Source organism: Bipolaris victoriae, assembly GCF_000527765.1.
Source record: "Bipolaris victoriae FI3 unplaced genomic scaffold scaffold_18, whole genome shotgun sequence".
Taxonomy (NCBI): domain Eukaryota; kingdom Fungi; phylum Ascomycota; class Dothideomycetes; order Pleosporales; family Pleosporaceae; genus Bipolaris; species Bipolaris victoriae.
In genome coordinates this window covers 146,268-169,972 of record NW_014575374.1, presented here as the reverse complement: position 1 = coordinate 169,972, position 23,705 = coordinate 146,268, and the positions used below count along the sequence as shown (strand labels likewise).

At 50.3% G+C, this 23,705-nt stretch overlaps 8 protein-coding genes across 8 annotated transcripts; 5 read left to right on the top strand and 3 right to left on the bottom strand.

Moving 5' to 3' along the window:
- Positions 1-3,440: 3,440 nt before the first annotated feature.
- COCVIDRAFT_35290 (hypothetical protein) lies at positions 3,441-3,950 on the top strand (the record flags this gene model as incomplete). Its single annotated transcript, XM_014704032.1, has 2 exons — positions 3,441-3,800; positions 3,855-3,950. 2 exons carry the CDS (start codon positions 3,441-3,443, stop codon positions 3,948-3,950), a joined length of 456 nt encoding a protein of 151 aa, XP_014559518.1.
- Positions 3,951-4,204: 254 nt separating this feature from the next.
- COCVIDRAFT_24203 (hypothetical protein) lies at positions 4,205-5,202 on the top strand (the record flags this gene model as incomplete). The annotated part of the gene is made up of 2 exons (XM_014703969.1): positions 4,205-4,856; positions 4,922-5,202. 2 exons carry the CDS (start codon positions 4,205-4,207, stop codon positions 5,200-5,202), a joined length of 933 nt encoding a protein of 310 aa, XP_014559455.1.
- A 614-nt stretch (positions 5,203-5,816) lies between these two features.
- Positions 5,817-8,549, top strand: COCVIDRAFT_35288 (hypothetical protein; the record flags this gene model as incomplete). Its single annotated transcript, XM_014704031.1, has 4 exons — positions 5,817-6,181; positions 6,242-7,914; positions 8,053-8,496; positions 8,545-8,549. The coding sequence occupies 4 exons, from the start codon at positions 5,817-5,819 to the stop codon at positions 8,547-8,549; spliced, it is 2,487 nt and encodes an 828-aa protein (XP_014559517.1).
- Positions 8,550-10,518: 1,969 nt separating this feature from the next.
- On the top strand, positions 10,519-10,780 carry COCVIDRAFT_91581 (hypothetical protein; the record flags this gene model as incomplete). Its single annotated transcript, XM_014704030.1, has 2 exons — positions 10,519-10,551; positions 10,613-10,780. 2 exons carry the CDS (start codon positions 10,519-10,521, stop codon positions 10,778-10,780), a joined length of 201 nt encoding a protein of 66 aa, XP_014559516.1.
- Positions 10,781-11,678: 898 nt separating this feature from the next.
- On the bottom strand, positions 11,679-13,239 carry COCVIDRAFT_91568 (hypothetical protein; the record flags this gene model as incomplete). The annotated part of the gene is made up of 2 exons (XM_014704029.1): positions 11,679-13,080; positions 13,133-13,239. 2 exons carry the CDS (start codon positions 13,237-13,239, stop codon positions 11,679-11,681), a joined length of 1,509 nt encoding a protein of 502 aa, XP_014559515.1.
- Positions 13,240-14,840: 1,601 nt separating this feature from the next.
- Positions 14,841-15,460, top strand: COCVIDRAFT_35285 (hypothetical protein; the record flags this gene model as incomplete). Its single annotated transcript, XM_014704028.1, has 3 exons — positions 14,841-15,082; positions 15,151-15,301; positions 15,380-15,460. 3 exons carry the CDS (start codon positions 14,841-14,843, stop codon positions 15,458-15,460), a joined length of 474 nt encoding a protein of 157 aa, XP_014559514.1.
- Positions 15,461-15,657: 197 nt separating this feature from the next.
- Positions 15,658-16,059, bottom strand: COCVIDRAFT_91502 (hypothetical protein; the record flags this gene model as incomplete). Its single annotated transcript, XM_014704027.1, has 1 exon — positions 15,658-16,059. A coding segment is annotated over one exon (402 nt), but the record flags the coding sequence as incomplete, so codon positions are not given.
- Positions 16,060-16,869: 810 nt separating this feature from the next.
- Positions 16,870-20,131, bottom strand: COCVIDRAFT_91607 (hypothetical protein; the record flags this gene model as incomplete). Its single annotated transcript, XM_014704026.1, has 5 exons — positions 16,870-16,953; positions 17,009-18,768; positions 18,895-19,107; positions 19,175-19,511; positions 19,751-20,131. The coding sequence occupies 5 exons, from the start codon at positions 20,129-20,131 to the stop codon at positions 16,870-16,872; spliced, it is 2,775 nt and encodes a 924-aa protein (XP_014559512.1).
- Positions 20,132-23,705: the final 3,574 nt, after the last annotated feature.

Sequence of the window (23,705 nt, the reverse complement as noted above, 5' to 3'; positions counted from 1 at the left end):
GGCTTCTATCTCGCTTCATCTTTTCTTTTTTGTATTCGCCTCTGAGTGGGAGGGAGGGGAATGGTTGGAGCGGGTATGTGGGATATCGTCTTTTGCTTCTTTCTGTAGTGATTCTTTGCTTGTTCTGGGAAAGTTTGCTTTTTACCTTCCGAAACGTTGCGTCGCACACACGCACGCATTGTCCTTGATCCCTCTCGCTCCTGCTCCTCCCTCTTTCTAGCGCAAAAGAAAAGAAGCAAGCAAGACGTGCATGCATGCTGCACGCTGCGCATGGGAAAAGGAAAGAGGAAGGTGGACGGGGGAGAGGGGATGGAGGGAAAAGAAACGGTGGCCGTTTGCTTTTGGCTTCGGCTATCGTACGTACCCTTCCCGTACCTTCTTCAGGTTCCGTCATGAACATCTAATTTGGTTTTTTTCTCGGGCTGCTTGCTTGCTGCTATTGTGGTACGGGCTTTTTGCTTTCCGTCACCCTGAATCCTACACAGGGTCCAGGTATACGGCCGTTGCTTTTGAATGAACCTGGTCTTTTATTTTGCTCGCTTGTTTTCTTTCTTCTTCTTTTCATGTAGTCTTGATTCTTTTTTCCAATCAATCGCTCATCGCCCCCCTTGCCCTGCATTCTCTTGATCAGTAAATCTTGGATTGGCGTGATGTCGGCATTAACGATATGCATCATGAGCACGTCATGCCGGTGCAGTTGCAGTGCAGGAGCGTCGGGTTTTGCTTTTCTTGGGCTGGCTTTTTTGTCCGCGGGGTTCGCTTTCGCGATGGTGGTCTATTTACCGGTAACAGGTTTTACACCTGCAGTACCCTTGTGCGTGCCGTTTGATGGGCAACATGCTGATTTGATGACGGATTTTCTTCCGGTAGAGCAAGTCACGACTTGGCTGATCCAGAATTTGTTTCCAGTACAAAGTAAGGAAGGAGATGCATGGATTCGGAATCCGATTGATTAGTATGTATGAACATGGCACCCCGCTCTGGAGCTTGTGCTGTTTTGAATATTTGTGTTTACTTTTGGCGTCTGGAGTGAGGCTGGGGCGATGGACATCGATGTCGAGGAATTATCAATACATTGTTATTATTTTGATAAGAGGCCTTGAGGCAGAAGAAGGCCTTGCAGATGTGGCGAACGCAAATATAGACAAGGTCAATGCATTGTATGGGACTTTTGAAGCTCAGACTCAGTCTCATACAGAGTATATGGTTGCTTTCGCAAGGATTTGAAATGTTGAACTGCGATCTTGGTGACATGTCTCAATCACGCTACCATGATCAATTTCAGTTGACGATCGAGTTCAGTCGTGAGTTGGTGATGCATGTTAAGTTGAGCATCTTTCAGTATGCATTGCAAAATTGAACATGAGGTCTTCTAGGCTGCTTCTTTTCAAATCCTATTACTGGCGAGATAAGTGATCTCACACAGAGGTCTTATCGTGTTTCTATCACACGACAGAATGATGATGGTATAGGAACATTTAAGCTGCTTAGTAAGATGTATATTAAAAACCGTTAAAAAGAGTACATGGATATTTGTACATAATGGCAACGTATTGCACTCTGTAAGAACAACGACGAGATGTTTCTAGTGAGATTTGAGCCATTGCAATTGAACTGGCTGCTGTTAAACCATACACTCAATATATGTGATAACTCATCTACTCTTGAGTCTCTTAGAATTTTCTTAGCTTAAACGGCTGAAGTAATAAGTGATGTAAAGCAACACATGTAGTTAGGTGATCTCAGATACAAGCCAAGAGGATTATGATCACTTCTTTAGAATCAACAGGTAGCGTAGAAAGAGACGATTTTGTGTGTTGGTAGAAATTTCTCAACGTCTTGTCCTTGGGTAATGCCCTTCACTGATCAATGTGGTTTGTTTTTCACTAATTTTTCTCACTCGTCTTTCACAATATCAACACGAAAGACGTACGGATTTTCCCGTTTCCTATCCGAGGATAGTATCTCCTTCGCCGACTTTCGAAGCTTCGTTATGAATCTCTCTTCCAAATTCACTACCTTCGACAGAGAACACTCTCAAAATGCCCAATGAAACCCTAACACCAATAGCCCTCGTCTCCGCTCCCACAAACAGTCAAGCAACCCTCATACCAACCCACCCACCCAGCCCAAGTCCCCGGATACCACCACCCGCCCCAGAATAGCGCCTCCAACCTAAGACACGAATCGGAGTCCATGGCTATCACATTACACAAGACCAGCAGCCCCATTCAAGCCCTCTTCTCCGCCGTACAACAGCGACTCCCAGCTCCACTAGCGCGTATACCATGCAACCAATCGCACCTCAAAGAAATGTGCGCCTTTGGCGTTTTTTTTCTGCGAGTCGCAGACAGTAGGTCTGGTGACACGGGATCGGTATGTAAGACTGGGGGTGGAAATCGGTGGGAATTGAGGCAATGAGTTGGATTTTGTGGGCTGATGTTCGTAACTGGAAACGGTGGAACTTGCCGACTTCCTTTTCCGACTTTTCTTGCCTCTTGTATTTTGGAGGCGCGGTGTCGTACGAGCTGTTTTTTGGAATGTGGATGGGAGAATGTGGTTCTACAAGATATAGGAGGTGGTCGGACGAGATTGGGGGACTGACGCAGTGAAGAGGTAAGTTTGTGTAAGTATGGTGATTGGGGATAAATGCTGGGGTAGGAAATTGGGCTTTTCTGGGATCAGGACAGTGATTGGTGTGGGGACTTCTGGCTGTCGCGGCAGTGAATTAATTGAAATGTCCATAGTGGGTATATGTCTTTGAAGGTTTTCAATCTCTATATTATGTCTCGTATTATCTTGTTCTCGATGAACAACTTTTTGAAATTTCTATTTAAAGCTGCTTCCCACTATGGTCATGCGTGTTGTAATGGGTGGGAGATTCGAAGGTTGACACGTTGTGACCTGTAACTGCAGAAATTATTGTTGCACGAAACCTCGTTAGAGTCCACTATATAGTGTGAATCGTAACGTGATTTCAGGCGATACTTAATTTTAGATTGTACTTTGTATGAACAAATGAGATTATCTTTTTTCTGTTTAGAGTCGTCTAGCTTTCGAATAATTTCTCGAGTAAGATGTTCTTATGCAGAAGCTGGCTAGATCATGACCCCGGTGGATTCTTAATGACAGCATCATAACCTGCTACTCTCATGATTCTCCATATATCCTCGATTGCTTTCTGGCGGCCTCGGAGACATTTGCTCGCCGGATTCCGGAGACGGAGACTTTTTGTAACCAAGGCTACCACCCCTCTTTGCTAATCACTCGCAGTCTTGAGCATAGCTTCCGTCTAAAACGGCGGTTTCCGTTCCGTCTATGCCCTCGTGCCTATATTGAAGGCAATATATGTAGTATGCGCTTCACTTGAGGAGAGATTTACTGGCTATACTCTCAACTACTCTCTGAACCCCACCTTTGCACCACCACCAGCCATCGTCATGACCGACTCACAAAGCACCAAACCGTCTCTCCCCAAGTTTGATCCGGAAAACTGTCAAACCTACGCGGCAAGTTGCCACTGCGGTATTGTACAGTACTCGGTCCTTCTCTCCCCACCACTACCCCAGTGGAAGGTCGTATCGTGCAACTGCAGCATCTGCACTCGCAACGGCTACTTGCTAGTGTATCCCGAGAGGTCGCAGCTACACATAAAGAGCGGTGAAGATATGCTAAGGGACTATTCTTTTGGAATGAAAAGAAATTTGCACAAGTTTTGTGCAAACTGTGGGAGCGCAGTTTGGTTTGATCCGAGAATGTGGCGATTTGGAGAGACTGGACCCGATTTGCTGGGTATGAATGTATGCCGTATGCTTGTTTAGTTGGTGATAGAATGTAGCTAACAGACTGTGTAGGTTCGTATGTTCCACGATGTTGACATAGGGGCATTGGACATTACACTGGTGGATGATAAACAACGACCAGGAAAGCTAGAAAAGGAGCAATCGTGATAATCTATATTAGTATGGTTCGATATGTATAGGGAATGATAACGTTTAATGCTTATTGACCGTATATACTTGCAATGGCTGTTTCCAAAACAATGCATCCAAATGTGTAGTATGGCGGAATAATGCCGCTCGCAAGTCGAGCACCTGGGGTGCCAAGCCACTAAAGTTGAGCCTCGGTGAACTAATCCCTGTCACCAACTCAAGGTTCCGTCCCATCTATCACTGACTGCGATATATGCAGTTGAGAATACAAAATGTCTCGAGCGCGCTTTCTCCTCAATCGCACTCCTTTCACAGCGCCTTGCAGAGCTTCGCGCCAATTCATCCGCCACCCCCGCAATGCCCAAGTCCTCGAGCTTCCCCTCCAATCCCGCATCCGCTGGTCCTACCTGTGGTACGCCAGCATCCTCGCTCTAGGAATAACAACTGGTTTGGGTGCCCGTCAATTCGCTGCGCCCCTCGGTCTTCCTGAGCCCGGATCGCCAGATGATGACCTAATCCTTAACTCCCTCAGCCGCGACGTCGACGCTCTGGAGATTGTACAATCACTCCGATCGCAATCATACAACCTACACACCGATACTGCCCTCCGATCAGGACCAGGATTGACATCTGCACCTGCTCCAGGAAGTCGGAAGATATCAGCTTACAAAGGATGGCTAGAGCTGGATTTAGATTTTGGTAGGGAAAATGACGGGAAGAAAGGAGTTTTGGGTGCTATGGGTGGGGCAAGGGGATTAGGAGTGCAGAGGGCATTTTGGAATGCCGAGACCAGAGAGATGGTAGCGGTAGTATGGATTGGAGGAGGACTGACTGGCTGGCCGGGCGTCGCGCATGGAGGGGCTATAGCGACTATCTTTGAGGAGATTTTTGCCAGGATGGCGAAGGGTCCTGATGGACTTATTGGTATGTACATTGATGCAATCATACCCCATTTCACACCCAGGGTTCCCACTGACAAGAACACCCAGAATCTGCCCATCGCCCCGACTCCCTTTCCTTGACCTACGCGAAACCTACGTACAGCCTCGATTTCTACGTCATACGCGCTGCTTTCTCCAAACCTGATCTGCCACAGTCTGAACCACCGCCTGAGCCGGAGTCTGAACCTACAAAGAGCTGGTTGGGATGGCTATCACCAAAGAAGGACCTCACAAAGAAGCCACAGGCTTCCCATCAGGAGATTATTGCGACCCTTGAGAATATCAAGGGGGAGTTGTGTGTAAAAGCCAAAGGCACTTTTGGCAAATGATGATTAAATTGATAAAAGGTATGACGGAAATTTTGGTAGCGCAGTAGCACAGAGTCGGTGATCGGATGCGCACAATGAGATACCCAAGAGCGAAGAGCTAGTTTTGAAATGCACCTACTCCTGTCTCAACAACATTCGTTTAATTTTGTGTCAAGCCATGGATCAATCGTGAGCTTTATTGCGCACGTAACATGAAAACCCTTCCAAGTTCTTCTCTGAGTATATGCTCTGCTTAGGGGTCTATGGGGTTGCCGGAGTTTGCCAATGCTAAACAAACATTGTACAGTGACTAGGCTGGAAAGAACTTGGAAGACGCCCCTAAATAATGATGAAATGCTCCTGCTTGCATAGACTTATTGCAGACAGAACAACTTATATTGAGGCCTGATGCCATCCCAACGATGGTACCTTCACTCCGCATTGAGTTTGCTCACTTTTCTCCTACGCCGGCCCATAAACATGCCAAAGAACTAAGACTTTTCCAGACGCAACTATAAAACTGCAGCAAACAAACAAGCATATATACAAGAAACTACCCAGCTTTCATAAAGCTTTCGCCCACAGTTTACAGTTTACACACTCCGCAATCTCAATACACCACCACCTATGCCAGCATGCGCATACAACAGAACACCACCTTTCTGCTACCAATCTACCTACTACTCCCGCTATTTAGCGACTTCACCATTGCCAAACCGATCGAATATGTCCGCGCAACAATCAACGGCATCCGCAGCCTCGTCCGAGACGACCGCCAGCCATCCCTCTACACAACCGACTACACAGACTGCCTCAGCAACAGCGCCATAAACATCACTCGCTTCGACGCAGCGTACTACAAAGACAACATGACGATCATGTTCCATCTACGCGGCGAGACGACACTACAAGACCACGTCATGCTCAACATTGCCGTCTTCGCATACGGCGAGCCTCGTTTCTCACTCACCTTCAACCCGTGTGACGCGAATATCTGGAGGTAAAACCACCCCCCCCTTGTTTCCCTATCACGATAACACTACTAATAAGCAATGAAAAGCGCGTGTCCCGTTCGACCGGGAACTCCCATCGAAGCCGCGGGTATGATACTGATTAGCCCGGCCGATGTAGCAGGGATCCCGGAGGTGGCACTGGGTATTCCGGACTTCGAGGGCCAGGCTGTTCTCCGGGTGTTTGCGAATAAGACGGAAAGCGAGGTTGGGTTGTTTGCAGCGGGGATTACGAATGGGTGGACGTTTCGACGGCAGTACTGCGTTGGGACTGTTGTAGCTGTTTTCACGCTTGTAGCGATTGCGGCGTCGTTTGCCACTGCTGCGTGTGGCGATGATGTGCTCGGTATGCGGAGTCATTATGCGCATTCCATGTCGGTTTCTGTTGTGTTTTCCGTGTGGCAGTATGTTTTCTACAGCGGGGCGCTTGAGATGGATTGGCCGAGTGTTCTGGTGGCTTTTTGGAGCAATTATGCTTGGGTGGGGGGAATGATATACTATGAGCCAATGCAGAGTATGATTGATAGGTTTGTCAGTGTGAAAGAGGGGAATGGGGTACGGAATCATGTTGCTGGTGCGGCTCAAAACGATCCGTATATTGGAGGAGTCTATATTCATCGGATATATGGACGAGATACTCTACCTACCGAGCTCGGTTTCCAGAACACTGTCAACAAGCGTTACCTAACCGATATTAACGGCGGATTCAAGTACTCCGGAAAGCAAGTCAAGCCTGAATTACCACTTCCGGGCGACTACTCTGGGTTTGCAGGCACACTTGCGACGCAGCGAATTCCAGTCCGCAATGCCTTTCTGACCGAGCTCCTCTGGCTTCTGTTCTTATCCGCATGCGCCATTATCTCAATTCTCTCTCTGAAAGCAATCGTCGAGATATCGGTCAGTCTCCGCATTATACGCCAGAATCGCCTCAAGTACTTTCGCCGTCACTATCTTGCCTACATTGTTGTAACAATACTGCGCACCATCTTCATCAGCTTTTTCACGATAAGTTTCCTCTGCATATACCAGTTTTCCTTGCCAGCGTCACCGGGAACCGTCGCTGTCACCTGCATAGTCTTTGTAACTATGGTGCTTGGACTCGGTAGCGTTGCTGCGTACGCTTGCTTCTCCAGGTTGCGTCTCAGAGGATATGTTTTCGAGCGAGACCAGATCAACGAATCGAAGCATCAAATAACTAAGGTGATACCGTGGTGCAGCATCTCGATTCCGTGGTGGAGGATACATGCCACGACGGACTTGCCATCGATTCATTCCGATGAAGCGTATACAGCAAGGTTTGGATGGCTTGTATCTCGCTATCGAAAAAGTCGATGGTGGTTCTTTGCCGTCTGGCTACTCTACGAGTTCTTCCGAGCTGGGTTTCTCGCTGGGGCTTCCAGTCAGCCTACTGTGCAGGTCTTTGGTCTACTGGCAATCGAGACCATTGCGTTCGTTACGTTTATTCTCCTCCGGCCGTTTGAAGGACAACGTCTAAATGTAATAGCGATATATCTCCTCGGCTTCAGCAAGGTTACTACAGCCGCGCTTTCTGCAGCGTTTGATCCGCGCTTCAGTATCGCCCGCATTTCCGCGACAGTGATTGGGATCGTCATCATTGTTATCCAGGGCCTTTTGACTATTGCAGTCATGATACTCATCTTCATTGGCGCTGTTTCGAGCTACATGTCGATGTCACGAGACCGTACAGAAATGAAGCCAAAGAGTTGGACTGCAACCCGCAAGAAATATTTTGAGCACATGGCTCTTGCATAGCAAGATGTTCCGCGATCGAGAAAGCGCCCAGACCCAGAGGATATCATAACCGGTGTCGCGAGAACCCCATACTTTGAAGTAAAGCAAGTAAAGCAAGTAAAGCGTGTGGCCAAGATCGAAGACGAAGACACCGAATTCATGGAGGAGATCTCCCAGATCCCTTACCCATCCCCTCCATTATTATCTCCAGATCGCACTTTAGTCTCAGATTCGCCGAGATCTCTGCTACAGCGCAGCAGAACAGGCAGCTTCCAATCACAAGCCTCATACTCGAGCTTACTACCACGAGCAGCTCGCTTACATCGTGCAAACTGGAGTGGGAACGACCTTAATGACGCAACAGAATCTAGACGCCACAGGGCTATGAGTGATACTAGACTTGCTCCCCGATCAAGTGCAAGGCATGTAGAGAAGCTCGAGGGAAAGCCAAGTCCCTGTGGGGCTTCGATCAAGCGATCGGATACTCCCGCGCTCCTGTTGTATTGGTATGCAGACGGGGGTGGAATGGAGCATGTGGAGCATGTGGCGCTGGGTAGATTGAAGACGATCTCTAGAACAAAGTTTGAGACGAAGACTGGAGATTGAATAGTGGGGAGATGTACACTCCCGCTCTCTCCCGGGGACACCATCTTGTCGGGAAGCGCGTTAATGGAAACAGTATGGTCATACTACAGCAGCGATATACGGAATATGCGAGCGCGTTTTCTCACAACGGCTTTTGATCATTCTGAAATAGGAACAGTGTCAAGGTGGATGACAAGGCTGGCAGCGAAGCCTTGTTTGCTATAGCCCTGGACACTATAGCTCCAAAGCATTAGTATCTCAACCCAGTGTCAGGAACATGAGGGTTTCTGTATTATCGGCTGGGAGTGTATATGGCGATGAAAGGACAATGGAAGACTTCCTGTTCTTCAACGAGACGTCATTAGTCACGGGTCTATGACATTACAACGGGTATCGTGTCCGGGCTGTATTTAGGAGGCTGGCCGTGGCATGTTTATGACATATGCGTAATGAGTATAGCACAACAAACAAGAGCACAAGAGGTCAAGACGGCTATGCGATAGTGCTGGCATGGCTGGGAATATGTGATGTCGTCGGGACAAGGCCTCGGCTCCAGACCCACCTGTGGTGCACAAGTCCATGAGCGGTGTCGAGCTTGCCAACGGGCGTCACCAGCCACATCAATCCACCCAGCACCAGCGCTAACACACCCATAGCGCGCCAACATGGCCAAAACGGGTTGTCTAGTGGATTGTTGTTGCAGAGCAGCTGACCAGGACCGACCGTAATTTCCACAAGCTCGAGGCGGGAAAGCTAGGGCGACCCTGGGGATTTGGGGAATTAAAATGACGATAGCAGACTTTAGCCAAAACAACCTGTTATCGTTTGGAGTGCAGTCTGAAAGAAACTCACTTCCGCTTACGGGACAATGACAACATGCGCATCACTCCCCTTGCCAAAGAAAAGATCGAACGCGATCGAGACATGGGAAACGCGAAAATGCGGTGGGGCCCTTCTCATGCCCATGTCCCTTTGAAGCTAAAAAGTCAGACCTTGTTCCCGATAACCGCCCCGTGCATTTTCTTTGCTCGGATCTGTGGCGTCACTCGCTGGGTTGAACAAGCGAAGACCCATGGGTTCGAGAGCGGGAGCCACAGGTTCTACGTCACCCTGACTTGTTGTATCGTCTTCTGGAGGATATTGGCAGCCCAGCCGGTATAACGTTGCCGGATAAGAAAAAAGTAGAAGGGCTAGACGCGGAGATTGTGATTGCACTAAGGCTTGAGATGAGTGGGTGTGTTGAATGGTAGGCTGATTTGGCCAAACGATTCAATATGGGCGTAGCGAGAGTAAATGTCGGGCTACCTGCTTTGGGCACAGCGTGTGTGATGGCAGGGTGGTTGATGGGGTGGTGTTAGCGATCGCTTCCGTTTCAGGGACCAAGAGTGACGTCGATGCTCTGTTTAAGGTTGTGGCGGTAGATCCACCTTCACGCGTGCAAGGCAGGGGACAATCCCATGTCTTGCGTCACGCCTTGTCCATATGCAAAACCTGCCTTTCCCACTGACGTTTTTGCGCGTCGTTGTGCGTGTGTTGGTTCGCAGGCCCCAGAGCCAGAAACGGGTCCAGAGTCAGCTGGCAGGCCCATGATGGGCTTTGACGGAAAATTTGACTAGCGGGCGATATGCCATGCACCCCAAAGGGGAATGGGAGGGGCGGGCTGCGGCTGCTGCAGGCTGGGTTGCGGTGTAGTAGGTGTGGTGTATGTACGTACTATCGAGAAATGAGATGCGGAAAGCGAACAGCGAGCATCAGCAAGCACCCAGGCACGGACGCTTGTGACGTAGCGTTTGTGCAACCGCCTATGCTGACTTCACACAATCACAATATAAGCTCCCTTCACCACCTTTGTTTGTTGCTTCTTCTCCATCCTATACCACACACACCACTCACATATACCTATACAACAAATCTTCTTCTCTCCCAACCCATCCCGCCAACAAAAACAACAAACATCACTTAGCCGTCTTCCAATAAGAACACCGCAATCATGGGTGCCGTAGTATCCTGCATCAAGTCAATCGTACGTCTACTTCTGCTCTCACATACACCCTCAAGCTCTCTAAACTAACATTCCACTCTAGTTCCGCACCATCGGAAACTGCATCATGGCCATTGTCAACGCCATCGCTGCTGGTCTTAAGGCGATCATCAACGCCATCGTCTCGCTCTTCGGCATCATCATCAGCTGCCTGACTTGCGGCCGTGGCGGCGGCGGACGTAGGAGGACAACGCACACGAGTAGAGTCTAGTCCTGCGTCCCAGTACCTCTCTTCCGCTTGACTGACGCGGATACCGTTCTACCCTGTCAGCATGGCGCTTGAGAAGATACGGGTACTACTACTGAGGCTGCACCTTGAGCGCGCAACAACCACCGTGACGGCTGGGACTCGAACGGTCGGTGCGTGTCATGGGCGTTGCCAAGGACTACTTTTCCCTTTGTTGTTTTTCGCTGTATTGAGAGAGCGGTTATACCCTTTGGAGTGGAAGATGATGGACGATGTGGTAATGATCATGGCATGGAAGCGAGCGAACGACCTCTTTTTTTTCTGATCGTCTGTATTAACTTTTTTATTGTATGGTCTAGCTCGACAAGATGGATGCAAAGGGGGAGTGGCAAGTCGAGAACATGGCTTTCTTTCTTTTCTTGATAGCTCCACCTGCGCATAGATTGATACCCCCAGCTTTGTACGAATGGACCTTACTTTAATCACGTTACGAGTTCACTCAATTTGCTCATCTTTGTGAAGTCATGATACTTGCGGTTCCTAGTCTCCACACTACGAATCTCTAGTCTACAAAGTCTCCCAACTACGCCGTCGCCACAATCTTAGCCCTAACTACTAACTCACTAAACTAACCCAAACTAAACTTTCACGACAAGCCACCAAAAAAAATGAAACAGCCACATGCTTTCCCCCAATAAACCCAATCAACAAAAAAAAGCCCCATCAACTACCCAACAAATGACAAACAAGGGAAATCACACCACTAAACTTCACAGATATAAGAAAAGAAGAAAAAAAAGCACACTTGAGAGGTTGAAGAAAAAAAAAGGGTGGGTATCAGGAAGAAGATTCACCAGAATATTCAGACAACATAGAGAAAAAAAACTAAAAAAACTAAACTTGTACACATCACAAAACCCTCTTATATATCCCTGTATGACCCATCCATTGGTTTCCTGCCTACGCCCCCATACTGCTGCTGCTGTGACTGCTGCTGAGTCTCAGCTCCGGGGGTAAAAGCTCGGTACGAAGGCTGCGGCGGTGCTTGTTGTTGTGGTGGCGCTACTGTGTCCGCAGCCGGAGTGTAGGATCTCTGGCCTGGGTACGCTGATACCGGCGAGGTTGTTTGGGCAGGGCGGCCGGGGGTGAGGGATGGTGGGGGGCCCGAGGATTGTGGTGGTGGTGAGGGTAGGGGTTGCACGGGCGGTGGTGCTGGGTCGTAGGTGTGGTACGAGGGGGCTATGCTTGCGTTGTAGTTGTATGCGTTGGAGGCGGGTGCCTGGGATGAGTAGTTGTGCGTGGGCTCATCGGGGTAGTCTCGTTGGTCGTAAGTGTCTTGGTGGTTGTTGTAGGGCGCTGACTGGTTGTATGACTGCGGTTGGTTGTAAGATGATTGTGGTTGATTGTATGACTGCTGGGGTTGGTTGTAGGACGTTGGCAGTTCCTGGTACGGTGCGTGCATATCACTCTGTTGGCTCTGCTGGTCGTGGGAACCGTATGCTTGGGATGGTCCTGGTGAACGTCGACCATATGGCTGTTGCTGTTGCTGCTGGCCGTACCCTGCACCGGCTCCATACACTGGAGATCGACCCTGTCCAGGCGAGCCCTGGCGATATCCACCTTGCTGGCCATATGGCTGACCATACTGTCCCTGGTTGTTGTTGTAAGACGGGGCATCGCTCACAAACGAGTTGTTTTGTTGATATCCATAATCTGGCGAAACTGGGGACCTGCCCGGGCCAGGAGATCGTCTTGCTCCAGGTACTGCTGCTGCTGCCACGCCTCCCATGGATCCGCTTGTCACACTACCATTGCGATCTAGCCTGTCCAACTCCATGTCTCCCTTCTTTTGCGGCACTGGCTGTTCCTCTACCTCTACGTGCACATCCCGTCCTTCCTTCCACGTCGGCATAGCTGGAAGGGAGTCTTCGTTTGCTGCAGGCTTGGATGAATCGAATGTGGCATATTGCGGTCTTTCTTGTTGCGGGGCAGGTGTAAAGGTGGGCATGGGGTTGGACTGGTATTGCTGCTGGTTTGCAAGTCGCGGGTTGAAGACTGGTGGAGGTGGCGCGGCAGCATGCGCCTGCGCATAAGGGTTCGCTTGAGGAGGCGGTGGGCCATACGATTGAGGAGGATATGGACGTCCAGAGTCACTCTTGATGCGCTGATGCGAGCTTCCTCGGCGACCGCCGCCACAGCAAGAAGCGCAGCATCTAAAGCAACAGCAGGCGCACTCAGCGCCGCAACATATGCATCGCGCAATGCAAGTAATCACTGAGAAGAGGATGAGACCACCAATGATGATTCCGACAATAACTGGCCATCTATTGTATGTGAGCAAAGGGAAATCGGGCAAGGAGAGCCGCTTCTACGCACTTGCAGTAGGATTTGGCCATGCAGTTGTCCCATGACGAAAAGGTGTTCCTCGCGTCGTCCAGGGGGTTCTGGCGCGCCAACAGCGAGGTCCCGAGTAACGACGGCATCGCGATGGCAGGGGGCGTAACAGCAAAGTCACAGTTTACGCGGAGACGGAGGCGTCAGGAAGACGTGTTCCGACCAGCGGGTATAACGTGAAAGTTGAATTGCGATACGACGTTGATGATGAGACTAGGCTTATGACGATCGACGGCAGACAACGGGCCTCACATGGCTCCCGGGTATATGGCAATCGGGAAGGGGGTCAAGCATGGGAGAGCCTGAGAAGAGGGAGGAAGAATTGTGTGTACTGTGAAGGCTGGTGTCCCTGAATGAAGGCCTGCTTAAGCCGAAACGTCGCAAAGGCTCGGTAGGGGCGGCGGCAGGTCAAGCACCCTTGCGACGCGTTTCGGTGGCTGAGCTGCCGCTTATAGAGTTTGGGCGCGCTATGGGCCACTCGTTCTCCGCGCCATTTTCCTGCCGACTGTCAAAAGAACGGCGTATAGCTATAGTGTCCAAGTAAAAATGCACAAGGATTGAGCTTGGCCTCCATGGTGCACACACACACACACACACACACACACACACACACACACACCTTGGGGGTTTGCTGTCGCCAACAATGTGACCAAGAGGTGGCGAGTCTTGGTGGGGAAGGCAAAGGAGCATGATCAACCTCCACACACCCACGGCACCAGCCTCGCCACCATCTGGCAAAGCAAATGGCGTCAAACGTCCAGAAGTCTTCCAGGTTCAAGCGTATTAATAGAAGATGGTATGCGATCCGACAGGCCGGGAATACTACGCATTTCTATTCTTCTTATGTAACGAACAGGTGTGTATGCATGCAATGCTGATTGGTTTATGGTGAAACTTGGACATCTTTCGAATACACAGGGTACAGAATATGTGCATGCTTCTTCTAGCTAGGTCGGCAGCAGAGTGCATGTGACTTGTCTCAAGTCTTTTGCATCATAGGCGATGGCTAGTCTAGTATACAGCAACCATGCAATGGCTAGATCAGAATCAGGTTACTTTTAGCGCGTACCGTCCATATTGCACCAGAAACTTGACCCAATACACACTTGACTAAGACTTGCGTCTCACAGAAAATGGACATAGGTATCTGGCTTCCAAGATCTGTGAATAGTACAGTGGGTCGTTGTAATTGCAGGTATGCTGTGTAGGCTGATTCACAACTCTCAACGTAGCAAGTAAATACATGAGCATCCCCCATACACCGATAGCCTCAACAGATTAGAAGACATCAAGAGGCCCAGCCTCGTCTCAAAATCGAGTCTCAGAATAGCCCAGCCAGCGGCAACACCCGATGCCGATATGACACGGAGGAAACACGAAATGCTCCTACATTCTAGTCTTCCAAGCTAGATCATTGTAGCCTTACTCTGCTTCGTCACACCTTGGATTCTAGGCTTTGATTCCACGGGCCCCCAACTACCTACGTAGTACATACTACTAGAAGACTATCCACTGACCTACCCCGCACTAACCCAAACGGAGCCCTCCGCCCATCACCACTGCAACTGCAACTGCAACCGCACCTGCAAGCTCCCCGCTCTCCTATCTCACCCTCCCTCACACCTACGTCACCGATCACGCTCCCGCTACTTCGCCGCCTACATAACCCGCATCATTCCCCTTGTCCACCATGGCCTCTCCATCTGACTCGCAACAACAAAAACAACCGCCAAACTTCAACGCGCTTCTGCAATACCTGCAGAGCCAAACCGAACCCACAGATACCGAGACCGCAACCCTAGCCACCGACATCCAGAAGCTCGACGTGAGCGAGGAGACGACAGAGCAAGACAAAGTCAACGCCTACGTAGCCGAGTTCTTGTACATTGGCGGCCCAGAAGTCCTTGCAGGAAAGAAATCCGACAAGCAAAAGTGAAAATGCCTGACCACCCTGTTGAAGAGTCTGCTCCTGGTAGTAAGTCTTCCCTTCTCTAACCTAGTGTTTTGTCAACACACAAAGCAAATCTAACTCTCCACCTTGCTGCAGGCATCACCGATAAGATCGCAAAGGAGTCTTCGGACTCGACGGCTTCGTCGCACGGCATGCACGACACGGGCAATATGCAACATGCTGAGGCTTTCAAGTCAAAGGTACGATAAACTATGCTTCACAAGGACTTGGTAGAGCAAGCGATATGTTCATGAGGCTAACAAGATACGTATGTATAGGGCCCAGTCATTGCCCAGAACCTGCCCGAGCCCGCGAGCAAGGAGGAGCTGAAGAAGAGGGCTGAGGAGCTGAACAAATAGATGCATCATGGCGTTCGAGTCCCCAACATAACATACTATAAGGCTACATATGCAAGATGAATAATACATGTACCATGCATTGGTTCTTTCTACTCTCCATCAAGTGACTCGCTGTCGTGGCATGACATGTGTCTAACATATCCCCTCAAGCAAGCATGTCATGATTCCAGCAAGCAAAAAAAAAGCAGCGCACAAGGTCATGAACAGAGACTATTGGATTCCTCAATACCATCGTATCGAGCCACTAACAGGATACAAAACAAAAAGCGAGCCACTTCAAAAGTAGCTTTGCTCATCAAGAAGAAAATCCGAGAGCGAGAGAGAAACAAGGTAAAAAGAAACGAAGCCAGTTTAGCCCAGCTTGATCCGATGGAAAAAAAAACTCCCCCCGTTTTTTTATATGTAGATCCCAACCAACATCTTTTTTCCCTTGAGTCTCTGTCCCTTCCTGGGATGGAGAAAAACACACACCTCCGTATATCCTTATCCAACAAAGTACGAAAAACAAGGCAAAAGGACTTCTTCACTAGATATCCAGTAGACGTCAGACACATACTCGAAACCCCAACCATAAAGAAAAGTCCACACATGGCACACGCAAAAAGGCATCATGAACGAAAGACCTCGTTTGGTTTATCATGTGGATATACTTTGTGGTGAAAGAAATCCAAAAGTACGTACAAAAAAAGAAAACACGCCCATGGATATCTAGAGACAAGAAGTGGAAGATTTTCGAGAGACCGACAAGTAGACAAAGAGGACGGACAAGACAGGACAGGATAGACAAAGAGAGGTATCGTGCAGGGTTGCCCACAAAAAAACAACAGAGAAAGGAAAGAAAACAAAGAGACCAAGGGCTACCAAGATGCTTCGTAATTTGGTAGAAAAAAAAAGAGCAAGAAAAAAAAACACAGGTACATGTCGTTACAAATGCCGTCCCCCCAATCACCCCCACCTTTTGGTAGTGTGGGAGGGGGAAGGGCAAGGTGGAACAGAGATGGGTATATATGGCAGGTGAGATATAGAGAGAGAGGGAGATGGCGCAAATGTCTTTCAGAAAGAAAAAAACAAACGAATCAGAGTAGTCGGCGCGGCGTCTTTGCAATCATTGTCGTTGTCGAAAGAGTATGCAAGCGATGGCGGTGATGAGATGGTGCTGCTGCTGGGTATCTGTGGCTCAATGCCTTGTTGCATGCACGCATAGGGGTTAGGTGTTTGTGTGTTAGGTGCCTGATGCTGTTGCTGCCGCTATCGCCGGGTGGGTCAACGTCAACGCTAAAGGCATTGAAGGCAAAGATATACGCCCAGCTAAAAGTCCTTGGCTTAGCTTTTCTGCTCTCATCGCCAAGTTTAAGAATGAAAAAAAAATGTGACACGCCTGCAAGCAGACAATAGGAAAGAAAGAGGCACTAACGCTCTCGAAACCATCGAGCTATTCTACCCTTTTCATTGGCTCCTTGGGCTTCGAGGTGGGCACTACGTTCCCAAAGTTCCTAGTGCGATTTCTTAGCTGCCTGACACTACGCCAGTCTAGGGTGCGTTACTTACTTCTTCATCCTTGTTGATCTTGACGTCGAGGATCAGGGTCCGAATTTCTTCGCACTTTTGCCAGTTTGGATAAGGCGTGCCCTGGGCGCGTTGCACGCCGACAATGACCTCGCCCATAATCTCAAACTTGCGCCAATTGATCCTCTCCTTGCCAACAACTCCCCCTGGCAATGCTTCTCGGCTGTCGCGTTTTCCTCCAGCGGCCTCGAAGACGCTGACACCTGGATGTGGTGCCAAGGCTGAGTCCGTCTTCTTCTTGTCGCCAATAAATGTTGAGTTGCCTTCGGAGGCGGATACGAGATCGCGGCGAAGTAGCGGAATGTACGGAATTCGTTCTCCTGAGCTATTGTCCCATGCCAGTCGATATGCGGCGTGCGATTTGGTGTGGCTCATCAAAATGTCTAGTTTCCAAAAATCTTGAGTCGTGGCCTGTGGAACCAAGTCCTTGGTTGCATGCAGGCGGATAACAGCTGTGCCCTTGATGCCAGCCATGACAGCACCCAGCATGTTGTAGTTGTTCAGCTTGCGAAGCTGCCGCGCAATCTTCATCCACTTCTCCATCATTAGTGCCCTGTGTTTGGGCTTGTCGCGGAGGAGGATGTAGTTTGTGACGAGTAGTGCAATGTAGTTGAAATGTTCGGTCATGCGCGTAACGTTTTCGAGGTTCTTGCATCTCTTCTTTTCGTCGTTGTTGAGGATTACGTGGCGGACAAGATCTCGTGGTCGGACTGAGGAGAACATGATCCAATCTATGCGGGTCAATTCTCTGGCAATGGCATCCTCTGGCTCATTCATGAACTGGTGCCATTGTATCTTTGATAGGGGTTTGACAGGGTTGGGCTCGAGTTGTCGGGCAAGACGTTCGTTCTTTTCGACCTGGGTGATGAGGGTCTGTGATGAGCCCATGGACTCATTTGTAGATGGGGCGCCGCCAGTCAAACTACTTCGGGCTATGGAGTTTCGCGAGGAGTCGTCCATGGACATGTGGCCCAAAGCTCTTGAGAATTCGTCTTCGTCCGAGTCTTCGTCAAGTACGTTGTTGTGGAATGCGGGTATGTTTTCATTCTGCATCCGTTGGCGATCGCTGCAGGCCCAGTCGGTGTCGTCATCTTCGGTGACCATTTCCAGATCGCGGAGGATTTCGGTTGCGGCAACGGAGAATTCACGGTTCGAGGCCAATGAGGAAGCAAATCGTCGAATCAAGCGGCGGGTGGTGGGGTAGGCAAAGTCACCAGGGTAGTAGGCAACCCATTGGTGTAGTATGGTCAGGTAGCGGAATTGAGCAATGATGCGGATCATGGGTAGGTCTTTTTCCTTATTGAGAGCCTCGAAGCGTTTGATAATGGCCTCGAGGAGCTGGCCTGGTGTGGCGAACCTCCGGTACAGGGCGAGGAAGACGGAGACGAATTTGGTGTCATTCTTGGACATTGGCTGTGCCAGTAGCCGGTCGACGAGCTGCTCAAAGGTGTAGCCATTTTCGTCAGAGGGCTTCACCGACATGATGCTTTGGCCAGCATCCGAATCTTGATCATCGGAATCCTGCGAGTCGTAGCCGGGCGACTCGTCGGCGTTGAAGAAGGTTTTGTTGACGTCGCTGGGCTTATAACGGTGGCCTTTGATCTCGCTAGGCTTACGTTGAAACCTGAGGGAGATTTCCGAGCTAGCACGCTCGTGTTTGCGGCTCCAAAGGTCCTTTTGGGTCTTGGACTGTACTGCGGAAGAATTGGCCCGGCGCCGCGCCATCGAGGCCTGCGAGGGAGCTGAAGTACGTCAATGACTTGCATCCTTGTGCACAGGCACGACAAATGCTGGCCATGGGGGGGACGCGCTCGACACGTCACGAGGGGGCTTGTCAGGGAAGGAAAAAAAGGAAATGAATTACTTACGTCGCTTGGCCGCTATTGCTGCGCGGGTGATGACCGACAGGCATGCTCGGTGCGCCTCCGGCGACGATTCGGAGGTCTGAAACACGCTCACGTCTCCAATGAAGGACTTTGCTTTGTGCTCCACCACGGATGGATCGACCTCGCGGTGAGCGGGGTGTTGATCGCATTTGCATGCAACCAAGATGAACGGCAGTTGGACCTTGTTGAACGTATCTGCGAACATGGTTAGCACGACGCAGGAGCGGAGGCACCTCGTGGGCGGGTTGGAACGGGCACTAACTGAGCATTTCAGGCACGTTAGCCAGGCTTTCCTGGTTTGTAACATCGTAGAGGATAACGGCGGCGTGGATACGAGGCGTGGCACAGTCGTCGGTGCTGTCTGGCCACTTGATGTTCCCGCGCTCGCCCAGTTGCACGTCGGTGAAGGTCATTTCGACCAAGCGGACTACATAGATGGTGCCATCAATGGTCATTCTGCGCGAGCAATTGCCTGCGGATGCAGCTTCGGGCAAGCCGAGTGCGCGTCGGGCAAAGGTAGATTTGCCTGAACCCCGCACTCCCACAACGGCAATGTTGAGGTCTTGCATGGTGGTGGCGGCTGAGTCGCTGTTGGCGGACTAGATGATCACAATGTCAGCCAGTTTAAAGTTTTTTTGTGGGAGGCTTATTTTTTTGATGGTTTCCCATTTGTGTTGTTCCCAAGCTCAATCTCCGTTGTTCTTCGTCTGACTTTGGATCTCCTCCCTCTTTTCTTTTTTTTGCGCCGTGGAAACGCTAGCACCATGACAACAACAACAGTAGAACAACAACAATAACAACAACCAAAGAGAGGGAGGGAAAAAAAATCACAACTCACCCCCGTAGATGGCTCCGAGACGGAGTCGCCCGCTTGGCTACGATCCTTGACATGAGTGGGAGAAAGTGGGCCTTCGGTGTCGGACGAGGACTCGGCGCTGCTGCCGGCCTCTTCTTCCTGGGCTATGGGAACGGGTTGGGGGAAGTGGTATCGCTGGAAAAAGGCATCGTCGGCAATCTCCTCGCCTTCTTGGTCGTCGTCTGTGCGTGGAGATTCGGTGCTAACGTCACTATCGCACTTGGGCACGTTGGGAGCCGAGTAGGCGCGTGTCTTGATGCCCGGGCGCTGGGTTGAAGGGGCCATGGCACTACTCTCTCTGCGCGAGGAATGCATCGTCGAAGGCGGGGGGTGGGCAGCGCGTCCTCCTCCTGTGGCGGGCATGGTGGATATGGTGGGGACGCAGAGGCAGGGCGCTCAGCCGACACGGGTGTGCGCAGACAATGGCCTGTACGACGACGTGGATGCGGGCGTGACGACAAGCCCCAGGCACAGTTGGGACATTGGAGGCGCGCGTGTGCCGAGCAGAAGACGGGGGCGTGTGCGAGGGTGGGGAACAGGGTGGGGGGTGGATAAGAGCCCAAGGGGCTATTGGGAGAGGGAGGATGCAGTAGATGGGTGGGTGTTGAGTGGTGCCCGCGTGTTTGGGAGGGCGAGAGATGAGTGTGGGCGTGTGTGAGTGTGTGTATGTGGATTCGGCGGGGAGAGAGTCGCAGTCGCTTGGGCAAAGAGGCAGGCAAGGCAGGGTCTCGCTCGGCCATCCAATCCACTTGTGCGCGTACCGAGTGCTTAGCTTCCGCCCCCGATAGCCCATTCTCTCCACATTAGGCCGCCCATCCATGGCTTGGATGCATACTTACTTGTATATTCCTACATACTTGCTACTACATACATGCATGGTAGGATATGGACACGCTGCACGTATTCTTACCCCCCCTCTGCTCACCACCGCACCCGTGGCACCTGCTGATGCTATGATTAGCTAACCACACGTGTGAGCACTGCCCCTTGGATGGCTGTCAAACACGAGGATAGGACACAATACGGTCGGGCCTTGCGGGCCGCAACACGTCCCTGCCCCTGGGTGTTTGTAGGCAGTGGTAGAGGCTGTGTGTGTTGAGGACAGGCGTGGGATTGGCCGAAATGGGCTACCCCAACACCTCCAACAGGCTGATAATAAGCTTCGATGTGCTGCAAGCTTCAACTATGCTATGCGTTGCTGCATCACCCGAGTTCGAGTCGTCGGTTTGCATGGCCTGTTCCCCGCCGACAGGGTCAAGGGCAAGGATAGCGACAAGGACACTGATACATGAACAACGTACTTAGATACTAAGTATACTTACGTCCATGGTGGGGCAACGCTCGCCGGACCGAGGCTTTTTAAGCTGACGGTCGAAAAGAAGCCGGACCTGTGCAAGCCGCGTACTATCCAAGAAAGCGGCGTGTCGGGAGTGTTGGACATGGCAGTCGGAGAAAAAAAAGACGTCTTGCATGTGTGTGTATCGAGTGCTGCACTGATCTGCAGCCATATTTCCGAGCGATCGGCGGGCCTCCACCCCTCCCTCCATTATGGATGCATCTAGTAGGACGTGGAGTACTTAGAGACAGTAGAGTACGTACACACATACATGAACTTAGTAGCTGGACAACAAACCGTGTGCTATCTAGCCTCGGCCCACGTTTGATAACTATCGGGCCATGCTTACGGGCATACATGTAAGAAAGGTGCTATACTTGTACTGCTACGTCCGTACCTTGGTAGACGGTGCATGCTAGCACACTTAGTACGGACAGCAGCGGCCTGACTCGGTGTCGACTTGTCCAGCAGTGGCCGTCTTGGTATTGCAATCTCCAACTCCTCGTAATCCGAAAACACTCGTCATCCACTCCCCTCCGAGCCCACGCCGACCGAGCTGTCTCTTCCGCCTGCCCCGCGCAAGGTTGGCCTGGGCCTCCCCATCCCAACTGCTTCCCTTCCCTCCCTCCCATCCAACCGGTGCCCTTGCCCGGCCCTGTCACTTTCGGAACCTTTTGGCCTCTCCCCGACCCGCGTCGTGCACTGGCACTTGTCACCTCTTGTCTGTCACTGCGCCCTCATCATCTACGGACTAAGTACCATCTTCACGTGCCTTTTTGCCCGAGCATCCAGACCTCTCTCTGTGCTGGCGCTGCTGATACCCACCGTTCCTGCCCTCTTGCATCCCTTGCCCTTGCCCATCAACGCCTCACCTTCCACATCCACGATCTCCTCCCTCCTGACTCGCCGCCTTCCATCTACATCTACTCACATCCATGCAGATCCACCCACACCCCTCCTCTTTCCCTTTTCACCTCCCCTTTGCTCGCTCCATCTGTTTTTGGTCATCCGATGGAAGAGTACGTATGCGTCTATTCACATCGATCCACTCCCTTTTCAACATGCCTGCACGTACCGATAAAGTTTATACATGACGACATGCATCTGTGCATTGCAAGATGCTACACATGTGCAGTATCACATACTAGCTCAATACTTTCCCATCTGCATCCACCTTACCCCAACTTCTGCACCAATCGTGTTGTAGTCCAAGCTCAAATGAGATGCAGAGTTCCTGCCAAGCTACTCGTTATCACACGAGCGCATGCGAACTCTATTCCACTCAGCTCCCCGCTGTTAGCCTGATCAATTAGTGAGGACTCGACTCTCACATTGACAGGTGGCATTGCGAATAAGCAACGGACTAACGTGCTCATCCCACATTGCCTTTTTAGTCTAGTACCGCTAGAGCGAGTATGACACTCAACGCTCTTCATTGGAAGTTGACAAAAGTACTCGATACAAGGTTTCTGCTTGAACAGGACACTGCTCCAATTGAACGAGTTCAGATCCATGTCTACTCAATCATTGGTTAATTTATTTGCAGCAAGTCCAACAGAAATCTATAGCCAATATCTAGTCATGCTGCACAAATCACTAGCGACGATAGGTATATACGTCACGTGATCATACCCTGTTTCCTGGTGTCGATACCACGTCCCGTGCCGTTTGCTACCATCACCACCCCACTTTCCTCCCGCAACACTACTGTGCATATCCGTGCCTACACCAGACTTGCTTCAACTCCACCCTTGAAAAAGATCATCCCTTTCTTCCCCCCTGGCCATGGCCAAAGCAATGTCGCCGTCTCGGCCCTTACCAAACTGCATCCCTGTCAATATGTTCGACTCTGCAACATCACTCAACCTACACGCCCATTCTTTATCGAGGAAACGACAAACAAACAAACCTTGATACCGGAAACAGAATCAGACCACTCGAGAAACAACAAAAGGAGCCATCGTCGCATGTAATCATTATATCAATATTTCTCTTCTTTCCACAAATGCTATATGATAGCCCCCAGAAAGACAAAAATGATTTCCCTAGTAGTAAACTCCTCAAACGCTCAGATCAAAGTGCAAGTTTCTTTATATTCCACTCCTCTTCTTCTTCTCATCTTCATAAAGGCGGCAATCACCCCTCTCATATACGCCTCCCCTAGGTGTAGTAAAGGGTCGTAAATCCGCCGCAATCGTCTCGTAAAATCTTTTTCCCGGTTTCGTTTGTTTGGGAAAAGAAAAGTAATATGGCTCTCAAGAAAAAAATCCAAAAACGCTGATTGAATGCCGATTGTAGGATTTCTCGAAATTCAAGCACTATTCACTGTTAAGTTCAGTTACTATTGCAGGCCAGAACCGCTGGCATGTTTGGAAAAAGGAATTCAAAAAAGAGTAAGAAATGCGGTGAAGAAGAGATAGGTGGTGGTAGAGAGGAAGCCGCAAAACACCATTCGCTCAAAGACTGGCTGCCATGATGAAGAGAGAAAAGAGAGAGAGGCAACAGACGTTTCTCGACACAACTCCGCAAGCGGGGGAAACACAAAAAGAGGCAATTATGTTATTGGCTGTTGAAAGAGGCCAATTAGCATCTTGTCTTTGC